The 26,617-nt window shown below is 59.9% G+C and overlaps 1 protein-coding gene across 3 annotated transcripts in view; it reads right to left on the bottom strand.

Annotated features, from left to right (window-relative positions):
* MAD1L1 (mitotic arrest deficient 1 like 1) overlaps positions 1–26,617 on the bottom strand; it is a 317,349-nt gene that overhangs the window by 252,775 nt on the left and 37,957 nt on the right. For all 3 annotated transcript variants that reach the window (XM_049638985.1, XM_049638986.1, XM_049638987.1), the window contains one exon: positions 6,425–6,511. In XM_049638985.1, the coding sequence (XP_049494942.1) occupies positions 6,425–6,511 (87 nt within the window). The remainder of the gene's footprint in view (positions 1–6,424; positions 6,512–26,617) is intronic.

Raw genomic sequence — 26,617 nt, 5'->3', positions numbered from 1 at the left:
AGGCAGGCGGGACATCCCAGCTCTCATCCCTCACGCTCCTCACGTATGCTGTTCTCTGGTTTGTTTTTGTTGTTTTTCACAGTCCCGCCCAGATCTAACTCAAAAGCTACTGGGCCCGCGGAACGTTGCCTGATCGACCTCGTGGTCAGAAACAGCTACGTCTCTCTGACCAAACACCCTTCTACCTCTCAGAGCCTCTGCACCAGTGTGAGCACACATGTCCAAGGACACGTGCCTACACACGCGTGCACACCCCCAGCCCCTCCCCACGGGGGTTACCCACACCGGCCCCAGCACAAGCCAGCACTCCATCGGGCCTTACGTGGCCCGTGGTAAAGCACTCGATGCCCTTCAGGGCCACGATCTCAGTGACGACACCTGTCTGCTCGGAGGGACACATGTGTCACAGCCACCCCGAGGACACCAGGCTGTCTCCACTTGGGCATCAGCCGCAAACGGAGCAGGAAGAGCCTTTCCGGGAGCCGTTAAGGGGAATTACAAAACTCACCACTTAGAATAAAGCAAAGCAGCCAAGTTTACCCTCTAGTGGGACGTGTGGGAATGGCTTCAAGCCACTCAGGCGGCACAGCGTGAGGGACAGCAGACCACGGCGAGAGCTGGCCGCACCACGGCCGGGACGAGGCGTCGGGAGTCAGGGGGCAGCGCCGGGCCCGCTGCGGGCCACACAGGTGCCCACGCACCCTCCCACCCCACCCCCGACTGCCGCTGCATCTGGCCACCGGGCGGGGGCAAGGACGCGAGGACACGGGCACACGATGGTGACGGAAGGGGTGAGAGAAGCAGGACCCCGAGGGCGGCAACGGGCCACGGTCCTCCTGGCGGGGGAAACGGAATGTCCCAGAAGGTTTCTCACGGCAGAGGCCGCCCGAGGGACGTGATCTGTCTGACATGCGTCTCCAGGGGAGCCTCCTACACCGACCCCACGGGGCAGGGAGAGCGGCCGGGGCCGTCCTCACGGTGCGGCGGTGACACGGCTGGTGCCGGCGGGGTCGGCGCTGCGATGCCGGGTGCGCTTCGCAGGCGGAGCCGCGACAACCGCCTGTGGCTTCAGCGACTGAGAACGACCAGAGGGCCGCGCACCCGCAGCGCTGGTGGCACCCGCCTCCGGCAGTGCACGCGCTCGCCGCGTGCCCGACGTCACTCTGACCGGAACCGCAGCTGTGACTCCCTCGACCTAGACACGTCCCCGCGCCAGGGTCAAGGTAAACAAGCACGCGATCAAAACACACTTCATACGTGACACCCAATCCGACGGGAAGCCTAGCTGAGGCGGGCAATTCAAACGCAGCCGAGACCCGAGCAAAGCCCCGGGGCCAGCAGGGTCCCAGGCGGGATGACCTCTACCTGACCTCACGGGCTCCTCAACATAAGCACGTCTGAAGCGACTTCCTGGTCACCCCCCGTGGACACACAAAGCAGGCTGCTGTTCCACGAGCTCCCACCAAAACCCCACCAGTCTGGTTCTCTCGCCTGCCACCACTGTCCTTCCCACGGACCACGGGCCCAGCCCCTCCACGTCCTCCCCCGGCCACACACAGGAGACAACTCTCAGCGCCCTGCCCTCGGCCGCCCCAGAGGCCACCGCTGCCCCGTTCGCTCACCGGGCGCCGGGGCACCCAACGCTGACAGAAAGAACCTCCGTACTTGGCTCTCGACAGCCCCGTGACAGTTACCGCCACCGTTGTCCCGAGAGGTGAGGCAGAGAGGCGATTCTACTGCCTAAGACACACAGCAACTCGGTGGCGGGCCAGGACTCCAGCACGGGCAGCCTGAGCCTCGAGCCAGTGACCTGGCCGCTCTCCAGGCACAGGGCTCCCCGTGCACAGAGAGAACAGGTCCTCGGTCATTGTGAATCTTCTGCGGCCGTCACCAGCCCTGCTGGCCTCGGGACAGCTTGAGAGCACCATAACTCACATAGACACAGGGTGACAGAGGTGACAAGGCCTAATCATACTCCAGGCGGTTCGAGACGACAGCCCAAATGCTTCGCACGAACAGCAGGGAAAGAGCCACACAAAGAATTATGACCCTGATGCTGATCTTAACTGCCCCCCCTCGGGGGTGACACAGAACCCATCGGCCTGCCGGCTGCCGGGAAAGCACACAGCCAAGGGCAGTGCCGCTCGCAGCCAGAGACGGGCAGCATGTGCGAGGACCGCCCACCCACCCGAGTCCCCTCACCACACAAGGCCCAGGCGTCCCCAGTCAAGGCCCAGCGCTCGTGGCAGCGGCGGGAATGACCTGCTGGCCGTGTGCGGCAGGACTGTGACCCCAGGTGCGCCAGGGCTCATGACCCCTGACAGCTTGCGACCGGGGGCTCTCGGGAGGCAGCTCTAACCCAGAGGAAAATGCCATGCTTCAAACCACCTACAGCGACGGTACGGCCCGGGGCTCGGATGTGCTCACGGATGCGGCCCAGGGTCCCGGGACTCATCCGCCCCAAGTGCCAGGACCCTCAGCACGAGCCCGCAGGGCAAGGGCTGCGGGGCTGGTTCTCGAGGGCCCGTGGCAGCTCCCCCTGCCTCCACATCTGTCACAGGTGCAGATGCTCCCCCCACCCCCGCACCCACACCAGTCACAGGCGCCGTGGTCTGGGCCCCAAAGGAAAACAACCTCCCAGCCGTGGCCCGGCTCTAGAAGCCAGCTGTGAGCGCTGCACAGGTTGTGTACTGAGGCCCGGCGAGGGCGAGGCGGCTCACAACAGCATCCCGTGAGCTCTGGGCGGAGCACGGGGTCACAGGACACACCCAGATCCTCCACAATCACCCTGTGTCCGCGGCACACAGCCTGGGGGGGGAAGAGCGTGAGCCTTCAGCCTCCAAGAACCAAAACTAAATCTACGGCAGCAGCGGCGAAAAGGCAGGATTCCCTGAGCTGTAATTAACCTCCCGTCTGAAGGCACCACCAAACCCCTTCGCGTCAGTGCCCGCTGGTGCCCTGCAGCAGTCCGAGAACGGCCACGGAAGGGGAAACCGCAGAGAGCCTGGCCTAAGGGTTCACAACACCCCTCAAAGGGCAGGGTGCCCAAGCGCCAACCGGAAACCCTCCTGACTCCCGGCCCCACGCCACAGAGGGCCCCACGTCTCCGGGCGTTCCCAGGGCGCTAATGAACACTGGGGCCATTATCACACCTCAAAACAGCCCTCACGATAGACACGAACCCCACTTTGACGTAAGGAAATCAGAGCTCAGAACTCAGGGAAACGTGCATGAAACCAGCAGCGAAGTTCATCTCTACCACAGGAAGAAGAACACCTCCACCCCCGTGCAACTTGGGAGGGCTCTGGAAGGTTTCTGCCTCTGAATGCCCCAGCCCACCGCTGGCCTTGCAGCCTCCAGGCCACGGGCACGAACATCGAGGGAGGCACAAATCCCAGCGAGGCTGGCGGCAGTGCGGGACCAGGCCCGCCAGCAGTGAGGTACGGGCACACTCCGCTCCACTCCGGGGTTGGCCAGCCGTGGCCCAGGGATGTGCCTTCCCTCACCTCCCCCAAGTGAGGCGAGCGCAGGACACTAGAGCACCAGATCCTTCCCTGAATGACCCACGGCGAGGCTGGTGCAGCCTGACTCGAAGCCGCCACGGAAGGACCCGGTGAGGGACAGACCAGAAGAAATGCCTGGGGCCCAAACTCACAGGGCCCACCCTCCGGCCTGGGCACCACGGCCTCAAGTCGCTTGCTCCCCTGCTTGTGTGAGCGGGAAGGCCCTCTGAACCCTCAGGCCCTGCCCCCTGCGTGCCTGCACCTGCAGAGACCCCGCATTCTCGGCCGCTGGCCATGGTGCCTCTTCCCACGTGCCCTCAATTTCTGCTTCACTGGCCGCGAACGTGAGAAGTGAGGTCCGCCGTCCTGACCAGGCCTCCCTGTCCTCCACGCAGAAGGCCATGACCAGCCCACGTCGCCTTCTCGCCCACGGGACCAGCAGCTGCCCAGCAGCCTACCAGCATGAAGGATGCCAGGCCACAAGACCTCTCTGTCCCGGTCAGGAAGGGCCACATGTCAAGGGCCCCCCACCATCTCTTCCCGGGGCCCACACACGGATCTATCATGAACAAGCACAGCGGGAGCCACCTGGCCTCCCCTATCACCCGAGCGCTCAGCTCCTCCTACGGGGCCGTGGCCCTGGACACGGCCACGCCGTGACAGCCGGTCCGCCCTGGTGGCCGTGTGCGGACTGAGTGCGACACCAAGGGCCTGCTCCCAGGGACGCCTGAGATGTGCCCTTGCTCTGAGGTGGCCACTCACTCTCAGAGGGGACCGGGAGGACAAGGTGCCTGGGGGTCCCCATGGGGGACTGCTGCCTGAGACAGACTCCGGGGTGACTGCCTCACTCTCAGAGGGGACCAGGAGAAGGACAAGGTGCCTGAGGGTCCCCGGGGGGGTGGGGGGGAACTGCTGCTCGAGACAGACTCCGGGGTGGCTGCCTCACTCTCAGAGGGGACCAGGAGAAGGACAAGGTGCCTGGGGGTCCCCGGGGGGGGGGGGGGGGACTGCTGCCTGAGGCAGAGGCCATGCCCAAGCCAATCCCGAAAGGGATCAATGCAAAGGTCACTCCGCACTCACACCTGCAAGCCAGTGCGCAGCGGGCCCCTGCGCCCCCACGTCCCCGCACACGGAAGCCGGCCTTCCTGCCACCTCATAGCCGGGCCTGAGAAAAATGAAGACAAGTTTTCTTCCCTCTGACAGTTCGTTCTGTCCCAAATTCAAAGTAAAATGAAGAAGATCGTCTAGAAAAATGTAAAAGCTTCAATTTCAAGTCACTTTTAACGCCCGTTTCATCTGACGGTAGCTTTGAAAGCAAAAGGCAATCTTTACCGTTTGAGGTTCTTAAGCTAAATTGACGTGATTATGTCCAACATAACCAGATGCTTCTAAAATCCCATTTTCAAAGTGACATCAACCCCCAAAATAAGAAAACCTTCCCTCTGGCTCCTAATGAATCCTTAAGACGCCACGTCCACAGAGGGCTGAGGCTGCCTCGTCACAGACCCCCGCAGCTGTCCCGCCCCTTGAGGGGTCCCCGCGGGACGTGGACGAGCCGCAGCGTCGGGGCAGCCCCGTCCCTCCGGAAGAGCTCTGGGGCAGGCCGAGGAGGCCAGAGGGGGACGCGCCGGCAGTGGGGCGCAGGTCTCTCCTTCGTGCCTGCAGACGGGTCGCCAGAAAAGGGAGGAAGACAACCCTGGGAGAGCCTGGGAGTGGCCTAAGGACAAGCATTTGGTCTCCGTCCCCTCTCCCGGCACTGAGCTCCTAAGAGCCTGGGCTTCCGAGGTGAGAGGGGCATTTCGTCACTCGTAACAAGCCCCTCGCGACCCCAGCCCCATCCGAGCTAACGAGGGGACCACAGGAGTGGCTGGAGCGACCAATCACATACTGGGGGGGCTAGGACTTCCAGGTTGGGGACCGCAGGGTGGGGGCTGAGCTCTTCACCAAGAGCCAGCGACTTCAGCACGGAAACTCCATAAACACCCCAGAGCGGGGCTCAGACAGCTTCTGAGCTGGAGAGCAGGCCCAGGTGCTGAGAGGGGCAGGCCCAGAGGGGACACAGAAGCTGTGCACCCCCACCCCTCACCCCCGGCCCCCCCCAGCTGGCTGCTCGTAACACATTCTTTGTCACAAACCAGTGACTGCACGTGAAGCGATTTCCCGAATTCTGAGCTGTTCTAGCAAATCCTCGAACGAGGCTGGGGTGTCGAGGGAAACCCTGCGTTTGCAGGCACCCGGGGGACCCAGGACTGGAGACCAGGGTCTGGAGTGGGGGCAGCGTGTGGGACCGAGCCCTCCACCTGTGGGGTCGTGTCAGAATGGGGCGGACTGACAGAGCGCCAGCTGGCCTCAAGTGGCATTCGGTGTCAGGAGGAAAAACCTAGCACCGGAGAAGTCACGCAGCGGCTGGCCGGCGGGCCTCCCTCCGGGAACGGGACTCCTTCCTCGCTGTGCCGCCGCGGGGGCGGGTTTTCCTGTTACTCGCCACCAGGGGCGTCCCGGCTTCCATTCCTCTCTGCGCACACAGGGCACAAACACGCAGACGCTTCCCCCCGCCACCCATCCACCGCAGCCTGGGGTCCACACCATCAAGGGGTCAGTCGGAGCCCAGGCCACAAAGACAGGCCGGCAAAGACAAAGAGGTTCCCGGTCCAGGCGCACATCCTTCTCGTGGCCCCCCAGAGCACCAGGAAGGCGGCGGGCGGCCCGGCAGCCACATGCTGCCTCGACAGGGTCCCCACCGTGGGACAGAAACGGGGGGCACCCTTCACCCGCAAGACCGGCCCAGCCCCCGCTCACTCAGGCCGAGGGAACAGTGACGCACAGCTGTTCCCGAGCCAAGCCCAGGGGACGCACGCTCCCTGGCGCCCCCGCTGTCCGAAGCCAATGCCCCCCACGACCACCGGGGCCAGCAGGCCTACCTGCTGGTGATGACATTGTTCCGGTCCTGCAAGGCAAGTTCTCGCTGCTGCAGGTCAACAATGAACCTGGAAAGGTCTTCCGGGGTCCTGCGGGACCAACAACACACGTTAGCATCAGCCATTGCCCGGACGGGACCTCATTCTGTGAGTCCCAGACCTGGGACAGCTCAAGCCCCGCGCACCGTCCCCGGGCCAGTGTGGTGGGGGCACTGCACACGCACCCCAACCTGGGTTCAAACCACAGCCCGCCACTGGCCACGTAACATCAGGTGAATTACTTTTATTTGACAGGATTTTAGTTCACCCGTAAAAAGCGATCAATAGCCAGCCGACAGCGTCACCGTGCAGAGGAGGGGAGATGAGGTGCAGGGGTGCTCGGCATGGGTCAGCGTGCCCTCCTCTCCTCCCTCCTCCCTCCAACCAGCAACAGTAAGAGACACCCACAGTCTGTGCTTTGTCACGTTCAAGCTGCTCAGCCTGGCCGTGTGGGTTCCCCTTCAGGACAGCCCTGCTGCTGCCCCGTCCCCCACAGAGACGAGGAAGCGGGTCCAGGGCATTAAAAGTGCCCCAGGGTGCAACGGTCTTTGAGCAGCGCTGGACCTCAATCTGGCTCCTGGTAACTCAACACCATAACTCAGAACACAGGCCAACGTCTCCGAGAGAATGAAAACACCCAGCTCAGTGGGAACGTTCCAGACACAGCACAGAGCACGCAAGCTGGGGGCTCCCTGGCCTGCAGGTGGAGGGTGAGCCGAAGGCCGACGGACCGAGCACAAGGCCAGGCAGCACGTGCGAGACAGCACGGCCTCTTCTGTCACCAAAGGAGCCACGGGCACCGTGACCAAAGCTACACCCACAGGACTCGCCCTCCGCAGAATCAGAGTCCGTCACAAAGCTGTGGGAGTGGCTATTGGTCACCGTGGCGCCCGAAGGCCCTCTTCCTGGCCTCTCACGGCACCACGGTACCAGGCTCCCAGAAACACCCCACTACCAGGCCAGGCCCGGGGGCTCCGCCACCCACAGCCTTGCCTCTGGACACGAACCCGCCAACCCACTGCCCCCGGACTCCGCGGCAGGTCACCCTGGCTCGCAGTGCTCTTCCTCAAGCCGTATCAGGACAACCGGCACCTCCCGGAAGAGGGACGCTCCCCATCCCGCCTGCCGCGCTCGGCGTGCGTGCGCGGGGCCTCTCGGGGCCTCTCGGGGTCCGCCGGGACGAGAACGTGAGCTCCCAGCACCGGCGCCCGGCAGCCGTCCATGCGGAAGCCCTGCACAGCCCAGTCCTCACACCCCCGGGCCTCTGTAGGCCACACGCCTTCCACAGGTGCCCCCCGGCTCTCCCACCCTCAGTCACCCTCACAGACGCCCCCCCCCACCCCGAGATGAAGCCCCTCACTGGGCCTGGGGGAACCCCTGTGCTCCTCCCCACGAGAGGATTTAAGGGACCTCACGCAAGACCATCACCCAGGAGGGGGAGCCTGTGCCGGCCTTGGATGTCAGCTCCCACTCTTCTGGGAGCTTCTTCAAGCTCTATGACCTTGGGACTTAAAGACACTGGCACAGAAAGAAGGAAATCTTTTCAAGCCAGGAGGGATTTCTTTCTGAAACATCCTACAGAGACGCTCAAGCGGTCGTTCCTCTGTGCTACTCCATCAAAGGAGTGTGCAGACCATTACCAGAGCCACAGGCCAAGTTTACTGAAAACAAATCCACAAAAGACCCCGGCCCCCAGCCCGCTGCCGGCCTCGTCTTCCGCTCAGGCCCGTGCAGAGGACCGTCAGCAGAGGGCCACCCAGTCTCTCGGGGATCTGGCGGCGGAGGCGGCAGTCCTCTGTCCAAAAGGGCGGGTGGCCTGCGGCTCCCTCCCGCCAGAGCCTTCCCGGAATCTGGAGCCCAGGCGGCAGGGTCGGGAGCACCTGACAACAATTTGGAAACCAGCTTTGGGCCCTGGGGCCGGAACCCGCCCCCGCAGAGCTGGCGGTAGAGCCGGCGGAGAGCCCAGACCCACTCTCACCGGGCTCTCCGGCCTCCTTCCGAGCGAAGGTAATGGAAACGAGCCAGTTTAATGATGAGGGGAACACCGCAACGGCTCAGAAGAGGAGGAAAGTGACCTTAACGAGCCGTCCCTCTGAGATGCTCCATCCCACTGACGGCGGGCACCCGCGTCCCCTGGGACCCAGGCCAGTGTGCACGGGCCGCCCACACACGCGCACGCACGTACACACACCCGGCCGCGCCCAGGAGGCCGGGGTCTCTGCCCCCTCCGCTCAATACTCACACGGAGGCCATCAGGCGGCCAAGTACTGCCGGACTTCTGGGCGGCCATCCGGGTCCTGGCCCCACCAACGAAGCAAGCAGCAAATCTGCTTTCCCTCCCCTCCCCCAGAGAACACCGGGCCTGCCCACGTGGCCCCCTTCGCCAGAGGCGGGGGACGTGGGCGGCCGAGGTCGCCCGAGCCCTCGCCGCCCCTCCCGGAGCAGGTGGGTCGTCCCCGCACAAACCACAGGCACGAGGATCTGGCTCACACGCCCGTGGCGGACTCTCCGCCGGGCTGGTCCTTGGCCACAGTCCCAGCCCCCGAATCCCAGGTGCCACCATTGAGCCACCCCCTCCTCGCAGAGCAAGGACGTGGGCTGCAGGGCCTGCCTCCCCCACGTGCCCCACTGCACAAGACTAGAACGCGTGCACGATGCCCACACCCGCCCCGGCCTCACGCCACCACCGGACAGCCTTTCCCTCGGTGGCCTGCGACTCTGGCTGCAACGAGACCCAGGGCCCTTCTGGTCACTCCCAACAGCACTAAAAACCCAAAGCACAGAAAACTCTTGGCCACGCTCCAGAATCTCCCACCGACCTCAGCGACAGCGAGAAGGCAGGACGTCTTCGAGGAAAGAGAGCGGGTTCAGTCACGGTCCAGACAACCGCAGGCTGACGCGCCAGCGCGACAGGGCTCCTCGGGCCTATCTCCAAAGCCCCGAGACCCAGGCATGGTGCAGTGCGAGCACCCGACAACCCTCGCGCAGCCGTCAACCGCACGGGAGCAGGGAGAGACGGGAACCTGGACAACCGTCTCCTGAGGTGCACCAGCCAACCCACTTAACACCGTGTGGGAACAAGGACAAGGCACAGGTGACGACGACGGTGAAGTTGTCACACCTCGTTACATAACTGAGGAACATAAAGTCCAATGTGAAATAAGTAATCGGTACGTTAAACCGCGTGGAGTCCTGCAGACCCTCAGGTCTGCAGCTGATCAAAAAGAAAACACGTTCTGCTGGAGGACCACCGTGTAGGAGCTTTAGTTAGAAATGGTGCATGGAGGGCGATGGTTCCGGAATGTTCCGCACAAGAAAAAGGAGAGACAGAGAGGTGGGTTTTGCAACAAGTGGACACTCTAAACCCAGAAGGCTGAGCCAGGGGCAGGGGTCCTGGCTACAGGTGACCTCTCAGGAAGCTGCCCCAGCACACGGCTTGCTGTGAAAACACACCCTAGGAAAGGACGTGGGTAGATCAGGCACTTGAGGGACTTGAACTGACCAGGTCCCCTGGGGCACAGCTGAAGGCATTCGGGAGGCATCTGGGGGCAGCAGAGACAACAGCAAGGGTGAACTCGCTCATCCCCAGGTCTCCGTCAACCGGGACAGCTTCCCTGTCTGGTGTGTGGCTCCCGTGACCTGGCCGTGCAGCCCCCACGACCCCAAGGAGGGTCGGGCCGTTGGACAAGGTAAGAAACGTAACCAAGAGGGGAGTCCCCGCCCGCCAACCCGGAAGCACTCTTCAGGGAATGCGTGTCAAGGAAGCAAGGGTGCGTGCCTACGTAGGTGGGGTGGCAGTCTGTCCTCCTGTGGTAAAATACTCCTAACGCGACATTTACCCTCTTAACCACCTTTAAGCATCCAGCTCGGGGCATCAAGGGCCTTCACCTGCAGAACTTTCTCATCTTCCCAAACTGAAACCGGGTCCTCGTCGAACGCCCCTCCACACCCGTCCCCAACCCCGGGCGCCCCCGCCTACTGTGTCTGTGGACTGGACGTGAGGGGGGCCACGCGGTCCTTCTGTGGCTGACGTCACTGAGCACCGCGTCGGAAAGGCTCACCCATCTTCTGGGTCAGAGTGTCCTTCCCCCCTGAGGCTGCACAATACTCCAGCGTGTGGACCGGCCCTGCATTGTCTCTCCATCACCATCTCCCCATCAGCTGTCGCGGATGCAGCTGTGAACACGGGCGCACAGCTATGTGTTCGAGTCTGTGCTTCTGACTCCTGGCTGCATACACACAAGTGCGGTAGCTGGATCATTCCATCCTTGGTGTTCTGAGGAACCGCCATACTGCTTTCCACAGCGGCTGCCCGGCGCACTTTCCCCACGTCACCGTCTTTCACATTTAAAAAAATAAAAGCTCAATAATGGACAGTAAGTAGGTTCTCACATGGGTGCCGTCTACTCGTGAGACTTGCTGCTGGGCAAGGAGGGGGCAGGCGGTTGCCACAGCAGCACAGGGCACGGGGAGAACATGGGGGGCACACTCACTGGACAGGACAACGGCACACGCGGGGTTCCGCAGGTGGGGGCACCATAACGGGGTGGGTCATCTGGAACAGGAACAACGGTCTACATCATCCAGAGTCACTCCAGCCCACACACATCCACCTCTCAATCCATGGAATCAAAACCCCTGGAGATGGGCCCAGGACCTACAGACGAGTTCCCGTGTTTCCTACGCACAACTCAGAACCCTGGTCATTTGCAGAAAAATGGGGGCAATCCAAGCAGCAAAACTATCCCAGGGACGCTGCAGGGCAAATCACCAAAAAGGTTATGCCCTCAAGAAAACCACCCACCGGACATGTGACAAAACATTCTCTGAGACTCTGTCCACTTGATAGACAACTGCTAGACTCGGTAATTAGGTCCAAATCAAAAAGAAGAATCCCAGAAGACAAGGCCATGAACTACCACGGCCCTCGTTTCATGACGGGGGCACAGAGGCACAAAGCAGTGAGGCTGCATGCCCACGTCACACAACCCGCAACCGCCGGGGCTGGGGGCACACCTAGGTTGGTTTCGTACAATAGGGCACACTCAACGCCATGAAAACAGTAAGGAGAGGTGACAGGAACAAGATTCTGAAATGTTAACACGTGTGGATCTTTTGACACCAAAAAATACACACACTGAGAAAAGCAAAACCAGAAAGTAAGATCAACGAGATGAAAAACGCATCTGTGTGTGGGGTGCCCAGGTGGCTCAGTCAGTTGAGCGTCCGACTTCGGCCCAGGTCATGATCTCACGGTCCGTGAGTTCTAGCCCCGCAGCGGGCTCTGCTGACAGCTCGGAGCCTGGATCCTGCGTCTCCCCGTCTCTCTGTCCCTCCCCAACTCACACTCTGTCTCTGTCTCTCTCTCTCTCTCAAAAATAAATATTTTTACAAAAATTTTTTGACACATCTGTATGAAAAAAAGAACAGGGAAAAAATAGAAAATGTTCAAGAACAAGCAAGACCCCAAACACAGCAGCAGAACTCTGCTCTCTTGGAAAAGTTTCTATGCCGTAAGAATATGTTTCAACAAGTTTTTTTAGAGCTGTACGTCCAAGCTGTGGACACGGGGGCCACAGTGGCCAGCGCTGACCAGGTGAGACCACACAGGTGCTGAACGAGGGTCCTCAGCCCTCCCAGCCCGGCGGCCCAAGCAAGGAGACCGCTGCGGGGACACGGGGACCCACGCTCACCGTGGCGTCCTGACCGCTCAGAGAGGCAGGGCACGGGAAGCTCCTCGGGCCTCCCCGGCTTCATAGTGCAGGTCAGCAGCCCCGAGGGCTGGCCCTGCACAGCGCGTGGGGGCCCAACCTGCCATTCCAGAGGCCCAGGCCCCTCTCTCCAGCGGCCTGACCGATGGCAGCGGAGGAGGCAGACACGTGCGCCTCAGCATACAGTGTGTCATAGGTCGGGTCTGTGGGTGCTTGTCCGGCCAGGCTCTCCAAGTCACACGGGCCTGGGGAATGAGCACAGAGGAAAGAAGGCAGCCTGTGTGCCGTCAGGGAGAGGCGGCCGCAGGCGGTACACATCGGGTGAGGACGAGGCCTGGAGGACGGTGATGCGGATCCCTGGGACTCAAGCAGGGCGCTTGTTTATTCAGACCTTAGGGACCCCCTGGCCCGAGGGCAGGGCCCAAGCCCCATCCTCCAGAAGCACCCCCTCTTCCACCCAAAGGGCAGGTAAGTCTGGCAGGTGCTCGGGACACTCCAGGACAGGGTCCCTAAAACCACACCAACAACTTCACAAGTCCAGGCTCAGAAAATACGCCAATGACACGTGCGTGTACCTCCAGACCACGCCCTGCAAAGACTCACCCCCGGCGGATAGCGGATGTCGGCAGGCACCGGAGGACCAGGGCCGGGATCAGCGGTGGCAATCGAAGGGATCTTTGGCTTCCTGCACCTCATGTGAATTTCTTACGACAAGAATTCGGGTGTGACACGTACAAGTACAAAAAGAACGAACACCACCCTGCCACACAATGCACTACATGCAAAGAGCCGCTGGAAACGCCCAGCTGGAGAAGCAGGGGGGTGACAGATGGGGCTCACCCACATACGCTCGACACAGCATGAGCCAGGGCGCAGGGACACAGGGAGAAGGGCATCTGGAGGAGGCGCAGGGGGACAAGGCAGGAGAAGCCCCGGGATCCGGGGATCCAAGAGCCACACCTGCACCACCAGCCACCTGTCATGAGCGGCCCGGCTGCTGAGGAGCCGTGGAATCGGCCAGAGCACCTCCACCCGGCAGAACAAGCATTTACCTTCTGGAAACCTCCTGGCCTGCTGTGTGGCCAGAGCTGCTCGGAGATGTTTGCCAAGGGTGTTCTGGGGCTTAGCTGAACGCTCACAATGAGCGGGACTAGGCCTAGGGGTCAGCCCAGCCCAAGACTTCCTGTGCACACACCAAAAGGTGGACGGCCTTCAGAGGGTCGGAGGACCCTCCACTCAGAGAGGACAGGAAAGTGACAGTCTGCAGCCCGAGCCATGACAGCTGCTGCTGATGGCCCTGACTGGTGGGCTTCCAGGGAGGAAGGCGTCTCTTTGCTCACAGTGCAGCTGAACGTCGGCTCACACTCAGCCGTGCGTGTGGCATGGCGGGGCCGGGGGCGTGGGGGGTCACCGCACAGGTCGCGCTCGAGGAAAGGCGGTCCTGCCCGGCAGCAGCCGCTCCGAGGCTCGCGCCAGCAGGTGCCAGGGCCCCTGTTGAAGCCCGAAGTGCCAGTTTCAACGGGTCTAAGAGACGTGAGATGCAGAGAAGTCTGACTCCCAAAGTGAATGAAGCCTCCAGCTCTCTCCTAGGAAGCTACTCTCCCCAAGAACAAAGCCCCCAGGCTGGGGGTGGGCTTCGGCGGGGGCACGCTACAGCAAAGGGACGAGCCCCCCGTACAAAGTACACAAAACCGGGAATGGAAAATACTGCACAGGAAAACTCGGCTTAAACCCAAAAGGAGGACCGACGCTGACGACTGCAAAGTCACAGGGGCAGTGGGATGTCCCGTTAAGTCAGGTTTTTCTTGATAACGTGGTACAGGAATGTGGGGAGGTGGTGCTGGGGTCGGGGGCATCCTGTCACCAAGCTCTGAGTTGGGACAAAAGCTGGTATTCGTCCCAGGATGGGGAGAAGCAGCTACTGTTTTCCCGAAGAAAAGGATGAATTCTGTATCCTGGACGTGGACCAGGTTCTGATAGGGTCACCATCAGTGCCTGTCCCTGCTGTACCCAGCCCTGTGGCCACTGAGCTGGAGGTCAGACGCTCCAGAGCCAGTGACCACTGATGGTCCCGAGACCACAGGCACCCACAAAGGTCACCTCTCTTGCCCCTACATGACACGTTGGCCATGTGGCGGGCCATGGCCGTCGGTACAACTTCTAAAGCTGCCCATTTCCGAGATAAACAGAGAAAAGTCACTCTTTCCCCCACGGACAGTGGGCCGGCCAGTGACAGAGACAGTCTGTGGCTCCAGCTGCCTGCCACTCTCCGGCCCCACGCAGGCACCCAAAGGCCCACAGGACAGCCCGGAAGCCAGCAGATCCCCGAACCACTGCAGGTACCCACAAAGTCAACGAAGTCCGCACGCTGTCACAGACCGACCTCCCCACCGCCACGCCGCCCGACCAACTACTGCCCCTCAGCGGCCCTCCGCGTGGGCCTCCACCGCCCGTGCGGGTCTGCAGGCGGCTGCTCAGGTGCCCGTCCCGTCCCCCCTCTGCTGGAGCCACGGCCCCCCTTCCTCACCATTCTCTGCTCGGTGTCCAGCGCACGGTCCCTGAGTTCCGCACCGAGCTGGCTGCGAATCTCTGCACCGACACCCCCTCAGGGCTCCCCCGCACTCTCCCGGGACAGCCCAGTCCTCCTCCGGCTCCTTGCCAGCCCTTCCCCGCTGGGCGCCTCCTGCCCCGGCCAGAAACCCACCTCTTACGTTCCCTCCCCGCCTTGCCCCAGGCTGGACCCCCCAACATGAGACTCTGGGTCCTGCATTCTGGGGTTGCCCACCTGCCTCCTGGACAGCTCCATGCCGGAGGGCACCTGCCTGCTCCTCCAACCACACTCCTCTTGTCTTCTCTGTTTCTGGAAACCGAACGGGCCGGGCCAGCCGCCAGGACAAGCCTGTAGTCCCTGGGGCCGCGTCCAGGCCACTTGCCCCCACTGCTACAGCGTCAGCACAGACCCGGACACGGCTGCTCACACGGGCTCTGCCGCGACCGTCGGGTGGCCTCCTGGTCCAGCCCCTGGAGCCCGTACTGGCCTCTGAGCATCAGCTTGCAACTCAGCAACCACAGCCAGTCCTTTAGAGTGTGAGTCAGGTCCCACGCCTCTTGTCCAACTCGGCAGTGCCTCCACGACGCCAAGGAGACGCCAAAGTCGCCACCGGAGCTTACGAGGCCTGGCGCAGCCTGGCCTCCCAGACGCCCACCTCAGGGCCTTTGCATGTCCCGCTTCTGGAAGACTCTCTTCCAAGGTGTCTGTGCGGTACACCCCTCATCAGCTCTCTCGGGTCTCTGCTCAAATGTCCCCAAGGCCTCCTCCAGGTCCACCCCCACCACCCTGTTCTGAACTGTAGCGCCGGCCCGCCCCAGCCTCTGTCCCGTGGCCCCACACCCACTCCTTCACAGAGCACCTCAGTGAGATGTGCCAGGTCTCACCCACTTCCTTACTGGTCCTTCTGCTTCGACCGGAGTGCAAGCCCAGGCGAGCCAGAGGCTGTTTGCTTTCTCCCACTGGCCATGAACTAGAACAGCCCCCGGCACGGAAGCAGGTTCGCAATCAGGAGCGGTTAAATGGACACGAGACCACGCCACCTTTGCAGAACGGTAACCGTCCAACCAAAATGCGTCCAACCAGAGCCGGAACTCAGACCACTGGCTTACCGGTCAAACACGTCACGGCCCACCCGTACGCTGGAGTCTGTTCAAAATAAAGAGAAGAGCAGACCCCGTGTCTGTGTTCACACAGGGAGGCCTGGAAAACGGCAGGACTAGATGAAAACATGAGCGGCAGGACGTGAGTACTATGCACCTTTTGTGGGAAAGAAATACGACACGTGCACACAGAGCTGTGCTGGTCTGTGTTCGCAGAAGAATGTCCAGAAGGACAAACAGGACAAAAGCAGCGGCTTCCTGTAGGACAGGATGAAAACCGGGCAGGAGACCTAGCGCTACCTACCTCTTTCGTAAGTTTTAGTAATCACGCCCAGGAAATACAATACCTACTCAGAAAACAATTTGGAAAACTTAGCACTGTAAACGTACGCTGCGGAATTCGACGGAACACAAACGTCTTCTCAAAAGGAAAGCGTTATCCCGTAAGTTAGTGCATAAAAATCTAACTGCAGCCGTTTATAACCGAACGACCGCGCATCCTGCGTCGGGAGCGTTCGCCACGTATGACGGCATGATCTGCTCTCCAAGGGAGGCTCTCCGAGTGCCGGCGGAAGGCTTCCTAGCTGGGAGGGCAGGACGGCGGACTGATCCCGATCGTTGGCTGACGTGAGGAGCCCAGCGCTTTCCTCTCACACATCCCAAACGTCCTCACGGAAACCGTGACGCGTACGTGGGGTCGTCCCTACGCGGCAAACTTCTTGCCCCGCGGCTGCGCTGACTGGAGTCTCACGTCATATTGTTGACGCAAACCCCGGATAGGAATCCACGCTTCTGGCTTTGCGTCTTGCAAACAGACACGTGCGATCTGCCTAAATTTTACCACCCTTCCTCTCAATCTTGCAGTCAGCTCACTATGTTCAACGGCAAACTTTGGGCAGTTTTCCTCGGAGACTCTCCAAAGCCCTCAGCTTTGCGTTCACGGAGACACCGTTCCCTTACCACTTAGTTTTCATCAGTCTCCGTGACGCCGAAGAAGTTATGTGGCTGTGGCAACACGTGCACGGGACGGAGACGGGCGCTTCTCGGGCGGGGCCGCAGCACCTCGCGTGGGCAAGGCTCGGGACGGCCGGCAAGTTCCGCAAAGACGCAAGGAGCCAGGGCTGGCTCCGCGGCGGGGGCGGCGACGAGTCCTCAGAGGAACCATTGTTCTTCGTGACTTAAGGGTCGAGACAGGGCCGCACACGCCCCTTAAAGACGTGCTTTTTTCTGTGTATAATACGTTTCGTGTGTTTAAACACCAGCCGGCGGCCCAAGCACCCGCCGTGCTGCAGGAGGGTTTCAGGCTGTTTCAGGCACAGACGGGAGCAAGGCAAACCCGTTAGATGACAGAATCCGAGTCCACAGAGCCACACGGAGGGCGGAGGGAGGAAGGGAAGGAATAAGGGGTGTGGGGAACCAGGTGCCCTGCTGGGTAGCGACCCCGCCCTCGAGGAGGGCAATGACACGATGCGGGTCAGGTCAGGACCGGTGGGTAACAGGCTGTGGCTCGCTGACGGAACGTGAGTCCACGGGTCCATGTTTAAGAACAAGCCTGGGGCTGGAATTCCAGCCACTGCAGCCCACCTCCAATCGGCGACGCCTGCAGCGTGAGACCTCCGAGTTTCCCCGCCTCGGTCAGGCCTGTCGGGGAGCGAGGCCCCTCCTTAAGTGACTCTGGCACAACTACGGGCTCCCCGCGTGTGGACTCCCCACGTGGACAGCCGCAAGGCGAGCAAACTCCTGGCCGTGGTCAGCAGCAGGTACCAGACACTGCCGTCCACCGGCCAAGCCGGCGTACCTGCTTCAGGGAAACGAGTTACACGGGTCCCCTGACACGTGTAAATAAAACGAAGAACTTTCAAACTTACACTTGCTGCCTTCAAATTCCTTCCCCCAGCTCAGGCAGGATTAAAAGGACTTCAAAGCAGCCCGGGTCCCAATTAAGCCGGTGTGACCACCCCAGGGATGCTAGAATATTCTTCACACTAACAAGAGGTACTCTTTGAACTGTCTGAGCTAAAAAAAAAAAGCTCTCAGAAGCTTTCAAACAAATGCCACAATTTTCTCTCCCTGTTCCCTGGCTCTTGGGAAAAGCTGATCTTTTGAACGCTTTAAACATTCAAAAAGGCAGCTTCACAGGGCCCCAAAGACCACTTCAGCCAGGGGCTCGGAACAAGGGCAGCCAGTGGGGGGCTCGGCCCGGCTGGACACAAGCGGGCACGTCCACCCCGTAAGTGAGCACCGCCGGCAGATCCGCGGGCGGGGAGGACGGGCCTCATCTTGCACACCACACCCAAACGCTCCTCCCAGCATCGGGAAGGCCCACCTGGGAGGCCGGGCTGGCGTCTGGAGGGGACCGCAGCTCACGGGCGAGGTCTGCTTCCATGGACAGGGGCACCCCGGCCCCACAAGTGGGAGGACACGGCAGGTGGGAACAGCGTGAGCCATCGGGGATGTCACGTTCGCATCCGCACGCACGCCGTCACTCAGATGCGCTCGGCCGCCACTTCCGACGATCTACTCCAGGGCCGTGGCCCTCCCTTTTCAAGCATTAGAAAACCCTGGACGATAAAATCAGCACCCCCCGACCCTCGGCCCACCCAGCCTGCCTGCGAGGATTCCTTTCAGCAGAGGCAGTGGGTGGACGGCAGGGCAAAGGACAGAGGGCAAGTCAGGTGGCTACTTGGGAACAACCAAAGGCAGCGCAGGAACAGAGGATGTCGGAACGAGGATGCTGAGGCAACAGCCGGAACGAGGAAGACGCTGAGAACGTGCTGAGCAGCACAGGAGAGGGGGTGTCAGAACCAGGCAGAAGCCGCAGGCATGGTGGAGGCCCGGGCAGCGGGCTCGGGGGGGAGCTCCAGCAGGCTGTGCAGCCCCAGGCATGTTACGGCCCCTTTGTGAACCGGGTCTACACTTCCTCCGGTCAGGAAGGGCCCGGGGGAACAGGACCTCTCCTCCTGATCTAGGATTCTGTTTGCAAAAACAACGGTGCCCAGTGGACCGGGTCTCTGTGATGACAGGAGCCACGTGGGGGACAAGCCCGGCAAAGCGAGGTCGCCAGACCAAGGGTGCACATGAGCGCTGGGTCCCTGAGGCACAAACCCAGGAGGGGGCTCCGGGAGGGTCAGGGCACACCGCACATGCTCGGGGCTCGGGGTCCGGACGTGTGGCCCCGTGGCGAGTTACACGAGTTCCCCGAGACGCCGGGTTTTATTCTGAGCAGGACAGCGACACGGTCCCGGTCGTCGGCGTGTAGAAAAAGCGTGTCTTGCTGTCTGTAGCAAGGAGAACCGACAACGGCCCAGCTCCCCCCACGGCAGGGAACTGACACCAGCACGACACGGGACGGCACTAGGCAGCCAGCACACGGGGCCGCGGGCGGATGCTTTGAGGACGGCGCGTGAGGACCAGGGACGACCGCGAAGGCTGCAGCTCCCACCCACGGGACCACCTGCCTCCGTCTGTGCACCGACGCTGAGGGTCCAGGAAGATGAACGGGACCCCCAGGGAGTGGCTGCCGCCCAGGACTCGGGCGGGGAGGGGGTTTTCCACCTGCACGTATCTCGCTATCTCGTAACGCACGTTCTGTGCGAGACACGATGAAGAACAAAGTCCCACAGCCACCTTGTTCTACTTGTCAAGAAAAACAAATATTTACGAACACGAGTGGTCTCCCAACTGGTAACACCAGGAGCACGCGGCTGCAGGGGATGTGCACTTGGACGTCCCCACAGGCCGGGCACCGCGACCCACGAGAGGCCAGTCATCGCACCACAAGAACACAGAGAAATAAGCAGCTGGGGGGTGGGGGTGCTGAGGGGCTCCTGGAAGGCTCCGTGGGAAGACAGGTTTCAGACAAAGCCTAAATACTGAGCAAGCATCCTCCCAGAGAAGAGGACATCGTGGGCCCCGCACTCAGGCCCCAGGGACCCTGGGCCTAGGTCACGGACTCTGGCCACGACTCCCCGACCTCACGGGATCCATGAGGCAGCTCTCTCCAGCCACGCGGAGGGCCCGTGGAGGGACACCAATGCCAACCTCCTAGGTGTCACCAAGGCGTCACAGGGTGAACAAAGCCAGCCTGGACGTCCCATTCTCAACAGAATCTGATGGACTGTGGCCACCTAAGGAATTGTGCAAGGCACGATCGCTGGCGCCAGGGACAGTCCGGGCAGGGCCACGGAGGCAGAGTCCAGGCCCAAGGGGCACCTGTCAGCCACGCAAAGAAATGCGGCTTGGTCGCAAGAGCAACAGGCAGAGTGACTGCCCAGAGCTTCACTGACAGACAGCCCTTGGGAAGCCGCAGTGAAGAAGGATCTTAAGAGGTCACGGTGGAGACAGCTGGCCGCTGGTGACGTTTTAACCGCATGACAGCAGTGAGCACAGCCAAGGCTGGCGCGACCTGGAAAATGCTCTGGAGACAGATTGGGAGGCGGCGGCGATGCGCTGGCGGGGAGGGGGGCGAAGACGAGAACCGGGGGCTGGGCCGGGCGCAGAGCAGACACAGTGCCCTTCCCTGAGACGGGGAACGGGGCCAGGCGCCGGGCTGGCCGTCCCAGGGCGGGTTCCTCACAACAATCCCCAGGCCTCAGCGGGAACAGGGAACTTGTCGTAAGAGGCAGAACTTAACGCCGACTCCAAAGGGCCGGGTTTCCGGGCCGTTGCACGCGGAGGCTGCGCTTGAGAGAGGGGGCAGGAAGGAAACGGGACAGAGCCCTGACAATCCCAACATTCAGCCGAGGGGCAGCGGCACAGAGCGCCGAGCTGACCGACCCTCCCAGGTCACCGGCAAGGTGACCAAGGAATCAACAAAGCCAAGATTAGTAATTTCTAAAAGCGGATAAATAGGGCACCTGGATGGCTCAGTCAGTTAAGCGTCCGACTTCAGCTCAGGTCATGATCTCACAGCTCGTGGGTTGGAGCCCCACGTCGGGCTCTGTGCTGACAGCTCAGAGCCTGGAGCCTGCTTCGGGTTCTGTGTCTCCCTCTCTCTCTGCCCCAAACCTGCTCGTGCTCTCTCAAAAATAAAATAAGCATTAGAAAGGAAAAAAAGAAACCAGAATTATACCTTCTAGATCCATCCATGTCATTGCAAACGGCAAGCTCTCATCCCTTTCGATGGCTGAGGAACGTTCCGCTGGGTACGTATGCCCCACGTGTTCTCTGCCGGCTCATCAGTCGATGGACGTCTGGGCCACTTCCACAGTCGGCCTACTGTCCATAGTGCTGCTACAGACATCGGGCTGCATGTGCCCCTTTGAGTTAGCGGTTTTGTTTCCTTCGGGTAAACACCCAGTAGGCGATGAACAGACTCTTAATCTTAAATCAAGAGGGGAGATGGGTGGGGGATGGGTGCAACAGACGACGGGGATTCAGAGCGCGCTCCTGGCGGCAAGCCCTGAGGGACGCACGGCAGCGTTGAATCACTACACCGTGCACCTGACACCCAGGACACGGTAAGTCAACTCTGCGGAGAAAATAACTACACGTATACACGTGTGAGATGCTGGAAGGCTAAACATGTAAATGACACTGGTGAGACCGGCTGTGGCTAGAAGGACAGGAAGCTGTCTTAAAAACAGGTATCTTCCTTCCTGGGTCACGCTTCCCGCCTGCACACGGGGCATTCTCGATGCGAAGGAGGACTCTGCACGCTGGAAGCGCGCGCCGCCTTTACCTTCTCCCATATCCTAAGAAACCTAGTCCCTCGTTGAAACTTTCTACGTTTGGGGCGCCTGGGTGGCGCAGTCGGTTAAGCGTCCGACTTCAGCCAGCTCACGATCTCGCGGTCCGTGAGTTCGAGCCCCGCGTCAGGCTCTGGGCTGATGGCTCGGAGCCTGGAGCCTGTTTCCGATTCTGTGTCTCCCTCTCTCTCTGCCCCTCCCCCGATCATGCTCTGTCTCTCTCTGTCCCAAAAATAAATAAAAAACGTTGAAAAAAAAAATTAAAAAAAAAAAAAAGAAACTTTCTACGTTTAAAAAAATGAGCATCCCTTAAAAAGAACGTACGACTAAAATCACACCGAACAGTGAACTGTTAACGGCCTTCCCTGAAGACTGAACAAACGAGCTGCCGATGACCACAGCAGCTATTCCACGCCGGCCTCGCCCATTAACAGGCCGGGAGAAGTGAGCACCTGGGTGGCTCAGTCGGTTCTCGATTTAAGCTCAGGTCGTGATCCCGGGGTCACAGGACCAAGCCCCGTGTCACGCTGACCGCGCGGAGCTGCTTGGGATCTTCTCCCTCCCTCTCCCTCTGCCCGCCCCCCACTCTCGCATGCATGCTCTCTTCCTCTCTCTCAAAATAAGTGAACTTTAAAAACAAAAATCCAAGAAAAGAAAGGCAAGATCAAAAGAGAGAAGTAACTGTCTTTATTTGCACACAGCACCATCATTCACATAGAAAACCTTAAAGAATCTAAAAAAAGCTCACCGATGCTAAAAGTAGACTGAGCAGAGTACACGGCACAAGGTCAATATACAAAATGTATATTTCTCATGTTCTGACTAGCAGCAAAATCTAGAAAGTGAAATTTTTCAAAATTCTACTCAAAAACAGCATCAAAACTATAAAAGTATTTAGGATTCAATTTGTCCAAAGGTGTCCTCTTCACAGAAAGAAACACTAGAAATAACTGCGTGGTCAGTTTCGCGGCCAAGAGCTGTCAACCCAGAAGAGCTCCCCAGAATTCTTCCGTGTGAACCTGTGTGAGTCGCTGTTACTGGTGTGGACTTGGGGAACCAACCGCGTGCTTCGGCGGAAGTCCCTGGAAACCCGTCAGGGCCCCGACGCTCCGAACGTTTTCACCTGAGGAGAAACACTCCTCAAGACCCCCATCGGAAGTCCGTCTCCCACGGCAGATCCCGCAGGCGCTGTGCCCGGCGGCAGGCGGTCACAGCTGTGACGGACCACGGTGCCGGCGCCGGTGACGACGTCAACCGCTGCTGACCACGACGGGCCTCTCCGCCCTGAGTCCAGCACCCTGCGGGCCGGTGGCTCCCGGACTTGCCCGAGGAGTCCGACCAAAATAAAGATGGCGAGGCCCTCCCGCGCCTTCCGCGATCTCTACACGCGGTGGTCTTTCCTACGCTCCCCAGTGTCTGGTGTCAGAATCACTCCACATTACACCTCAGGGTGGTTTTCTCCCCATAAAAACCACGCTCATCCATTTCGATGAGTCAGATGTTAATACCCACTTACTTCTTTGAAAACAGGATTATTCATCACCCTTACACACATCTCGCCTAACTTTTTAATGTCGTGTTTTCATCTCTGCCCCAGAAACCATCCAATTTCATCTGCTGCGTTATTCTTCTTTATAACAACCTCAGTAGTGGTTCACACTTGAAAATTATCAGGAATAAGTTAACCAAAGCCATTAAGCCTCTGTCATCTGCGGGGCCGGCCTGGAGCTGTACGAGCACCCAGACCCCGGCTGGTGTCTTCCCCAGAGGACGGTCTCAGAGGCTCCCGGAGAAGAAGTGAGCCAGGCATCCCCAACTTTCGGCCCCTCGGTGCACAGACTCAGGGTGCAGGCCCAGACGTGACAGCATTCAGACAGTGTTCTGACGCATCAGTAAACGGTCAGGACTTCCTGATTTTTAGTCAGGAAGAACATGATTTCAGACTTCGGTGAACCCAAAATGTCACAGGGTAAGAATTACACAGAACTAATGAACTACAGAGGGACCCTTTACTGGGGTTCTTTGTGGATGTCGTTTGAAAGTTCCACTTTCTTGATACTTAAGGTACTTCCTTTGGAAGCTTTCTGTTTTCTTTATTTATTCTGAGAAACAGGGGAGGGGCAGAGAGAGAGAGGGAGAGAAGAATCCCAAGCAGGCGCGGCACAAAACCCAATGCAGGCCTCGATCCTACAAACCGTGAGATCGTGCCCTGAGCTGACACCACATCCAGAGACTCAACCGACGGAGCCCCGCAGGCACCCCTCTTGTGAGCTTTCTAACCAACAATTTAGTGACCTCGGCTCTGATGAAAGTAAAATTTGCAAATGATACCTGACCCTCATTGACACTCCGGAATTTGGAAATTCTCCTTTTCACGGCAATATGGTTATTTGTGTACGTTCTACAAGAACCTCTCTTTTTCAAGAGCCCAGAACTGGAAAACTAGACAACCAAAGCCTCACCTGGACGGTGTGTGTTTGAGAACGACGCTCAGTGGATAGAGCACACCAAACCGCTTTTAAGGGTCAGGCGACGACTGCCCTCCGGCAAGGCCAACAAACCCCCAGGAAAACAGCCTGGTCCCTGGCTCACAGGCACTCCGCCCCACGGGTCGTCAGGCCACTTCCAAGAAACCAGGAAATTTAGGATACTCAGGGGGGCCTCAAGAAGAGAGGAGTTCACCGGAATTTATAGGTGTGGCAGGTGAGACCTGGTAGAGAGGATTTACAAGTCCTGTTTCTCAGCCTACACACAGCAAACAGCCTGTAAACGTCCAGCCTGAGATTTCTTATCTGAGTCTCCACAGCAGCTAATGCCGTGCCTGGTTACCGCCGTCCAGCTCCGGGGTTCTGCACAGCCAGAGAAGACCCACGTGTCCCACGAATACAATCAGTGCACCCACAGCAACGATCAGGTCGAACCTACTGACCCCAGCCGCAAAGAAGCAGCTTTCTCTGAGACTACGACTGTCGTAGAGGGAGGCAAAGTGAAAAGCTTCGAGGGGCGGAGGAAAACGGTAAGCTGGTATCCAGTCTCGATAACCCTCAAGGCTCTTTCTCGCTCCCGCCATCCTTGACCTACGCCACAGCCTGCTAAGTAGAAGAAAACGGACAGTGAGGCGAAAACTATCCACAGAACTACGCCTTCCACCCGCGAAACACGGCGGCTCCCTGCCCTCTGGACACGGACCATCCCCCATCTAGCTTCCTCGCACAGACTCACCCCCGTTCACTAGAACTACGGCCACAAAGCACAAACAGGTGCGCGCCGATACGGATGGAGGACAGAGCCACTGCGTCCGCGGTGCCGGTCACCCGCACTGCCCTCGCACCCGGCACTGCCAACTTTCTGCTGCTCTTGAACAAGCAGCGGCACCAGAGGGGCATCTGTTGTCCAAATCTGCTCCTTCGGCAAGAAGGACGACCTTACTGGTGCCGTCGTTAATATCTGATACAACCTACAAGAGCCCTCCTTCTATTAAAGCTACCAGAACATCACTGCAAAAAATGAAGAGACACGCCACGAATCAGAAGGGTCAACGCCGTCAGACGGCAGTTCTCTCCAAACTGATCCATAAAACCAGGCACACTCGATAAAAATGACATCAGGATTTTCGCAGATGCTGACGGCCATTTCTAGAACATACACGAGAAGCAAGGGAAACTCTACCGCAAACCATCGGAGGAAAGGACAAAAATGTAGAAGGCCCGTGCTAGTGATTTCAAGACTTACGGTAGAGCCACAGCATCAAGAAAGCAGCACGGGCACGAGCATATGGATTCCAGAAACAGACCGCCGCGTACACGCAACCTTCATCTGGTCACAGTCACAACGGTAAAGGAAAAAGAGCGGCTTTTCCAAAACCAGTGTTAAACTTGATCAGAGAAGGAGTTAAAACGGAACCCCGGCTCCAGCCGCGGGCTGCACGCAAGATGGATCACACAGCTGCGCGTAAGAGATGAGAACACAAAGCTTCTAGAAGAAAACACAGGAAAATTAATTTGCAAGCACGAGATGGCAGAAAACTCCTTAAAGCCTAAAAACCACCCACCATAAAAGAAAAATACCGATAAACTGAATTTCATCAAAACCAAGCCACGCCATCGAGCAAATGCGAAGACATCAGACACTTCATGGCGGTGGTCGACCACGACTATCCGCAAACGAGAGGGGCCTGGCGGGGCTCTGTAATGAGAAGACCGCCACTGACCAGGCAGCCGGCCGTCTGTGTGACATCCCACAGCGGAAAGGCGAAGAAAAGACCAGACAGAGGTCTCCAGGGGCAACCACGGCGGACACGGTTCAGAGCCAGCGGGAAGACATACAGTGACGTCTGAGATCCCGCTCTCGGGTCGGGTCTGCAAGTGCCGCACGCGGCCCTCAGCCCTAGCGGCTGCGTGCACACACACACACACACACACACACACACTCATGTGTGTGAGTTAGCGTTTTCTGCACATAAACCGTGTCACCTGCGCTGTTACGTCCACCTCTTCCCGTCCCATCCTCGTGCCTTTGCCCTCCATCCTCACGTGACTGTCCCGGGCGAGGTGAGCCGGGCTCCTGTCTGCACTCCCCCTCCTCCCCCCTCCCCTCCTCCTCACAGTGGGCAGGCACCAGTGACCCGGCCTCCTGCGTGGACCCCCTGCCCACTGCTCAAACCCGCTGCCGGCCTTATCCAGGGCATCTTATCTTCACGTCAGTCATTGCACGTTTCAACTGCACAATTTCTATTGTGTCCCTTTCTATGATTTCTGTGCATTAATATTCTCTACTTCTGTTGAGCGTTTTGCCTGCGTTTAAGTTGCCCTTTCCTGTTTCTCTGCGCGTCTCGTACTTGTTGTCGGGAAGGGGGCATTTCGAATAGTCACGTGGCAGCTCGGGACACCAGGACCCCCGCCCCACCTGGGAGGCCGCGTGCCGTGTGGATCCCGTGTCCCCAGCTTCTCCCCGGCTGTGCGCGGCACCGAAGGCTGCCCGGCCCGGCCGCAGGAAACACAGATCGCGGCCGTGAGCCAGCGTGGCACGCCCAGGCAGACAGCGGCGACAGACACCGGCAACAACGTGGCTGGGGGGGGGGGGGGGGGGGGGGGGGGGGGGGGGGGGGG

This window comes from Panthera uncia, chromosome E3 (assembly GCF_023721935.1).
Source record: "Panthera uncia isolate 11264 chromosome E3, Puncia_PCG_1.0, whole genome shotgun sequence".
Taxonomy (NCBI): Eukaryota; Metazoa; Chordata; class Mammalia; order Carnivora; family Felidae; genus Panthera; species Panthera uncia.
Note: the sequence above shows the minus strand (reverse complement) of the source record. Positions and strands in the feature narration are given on the sequence as shown.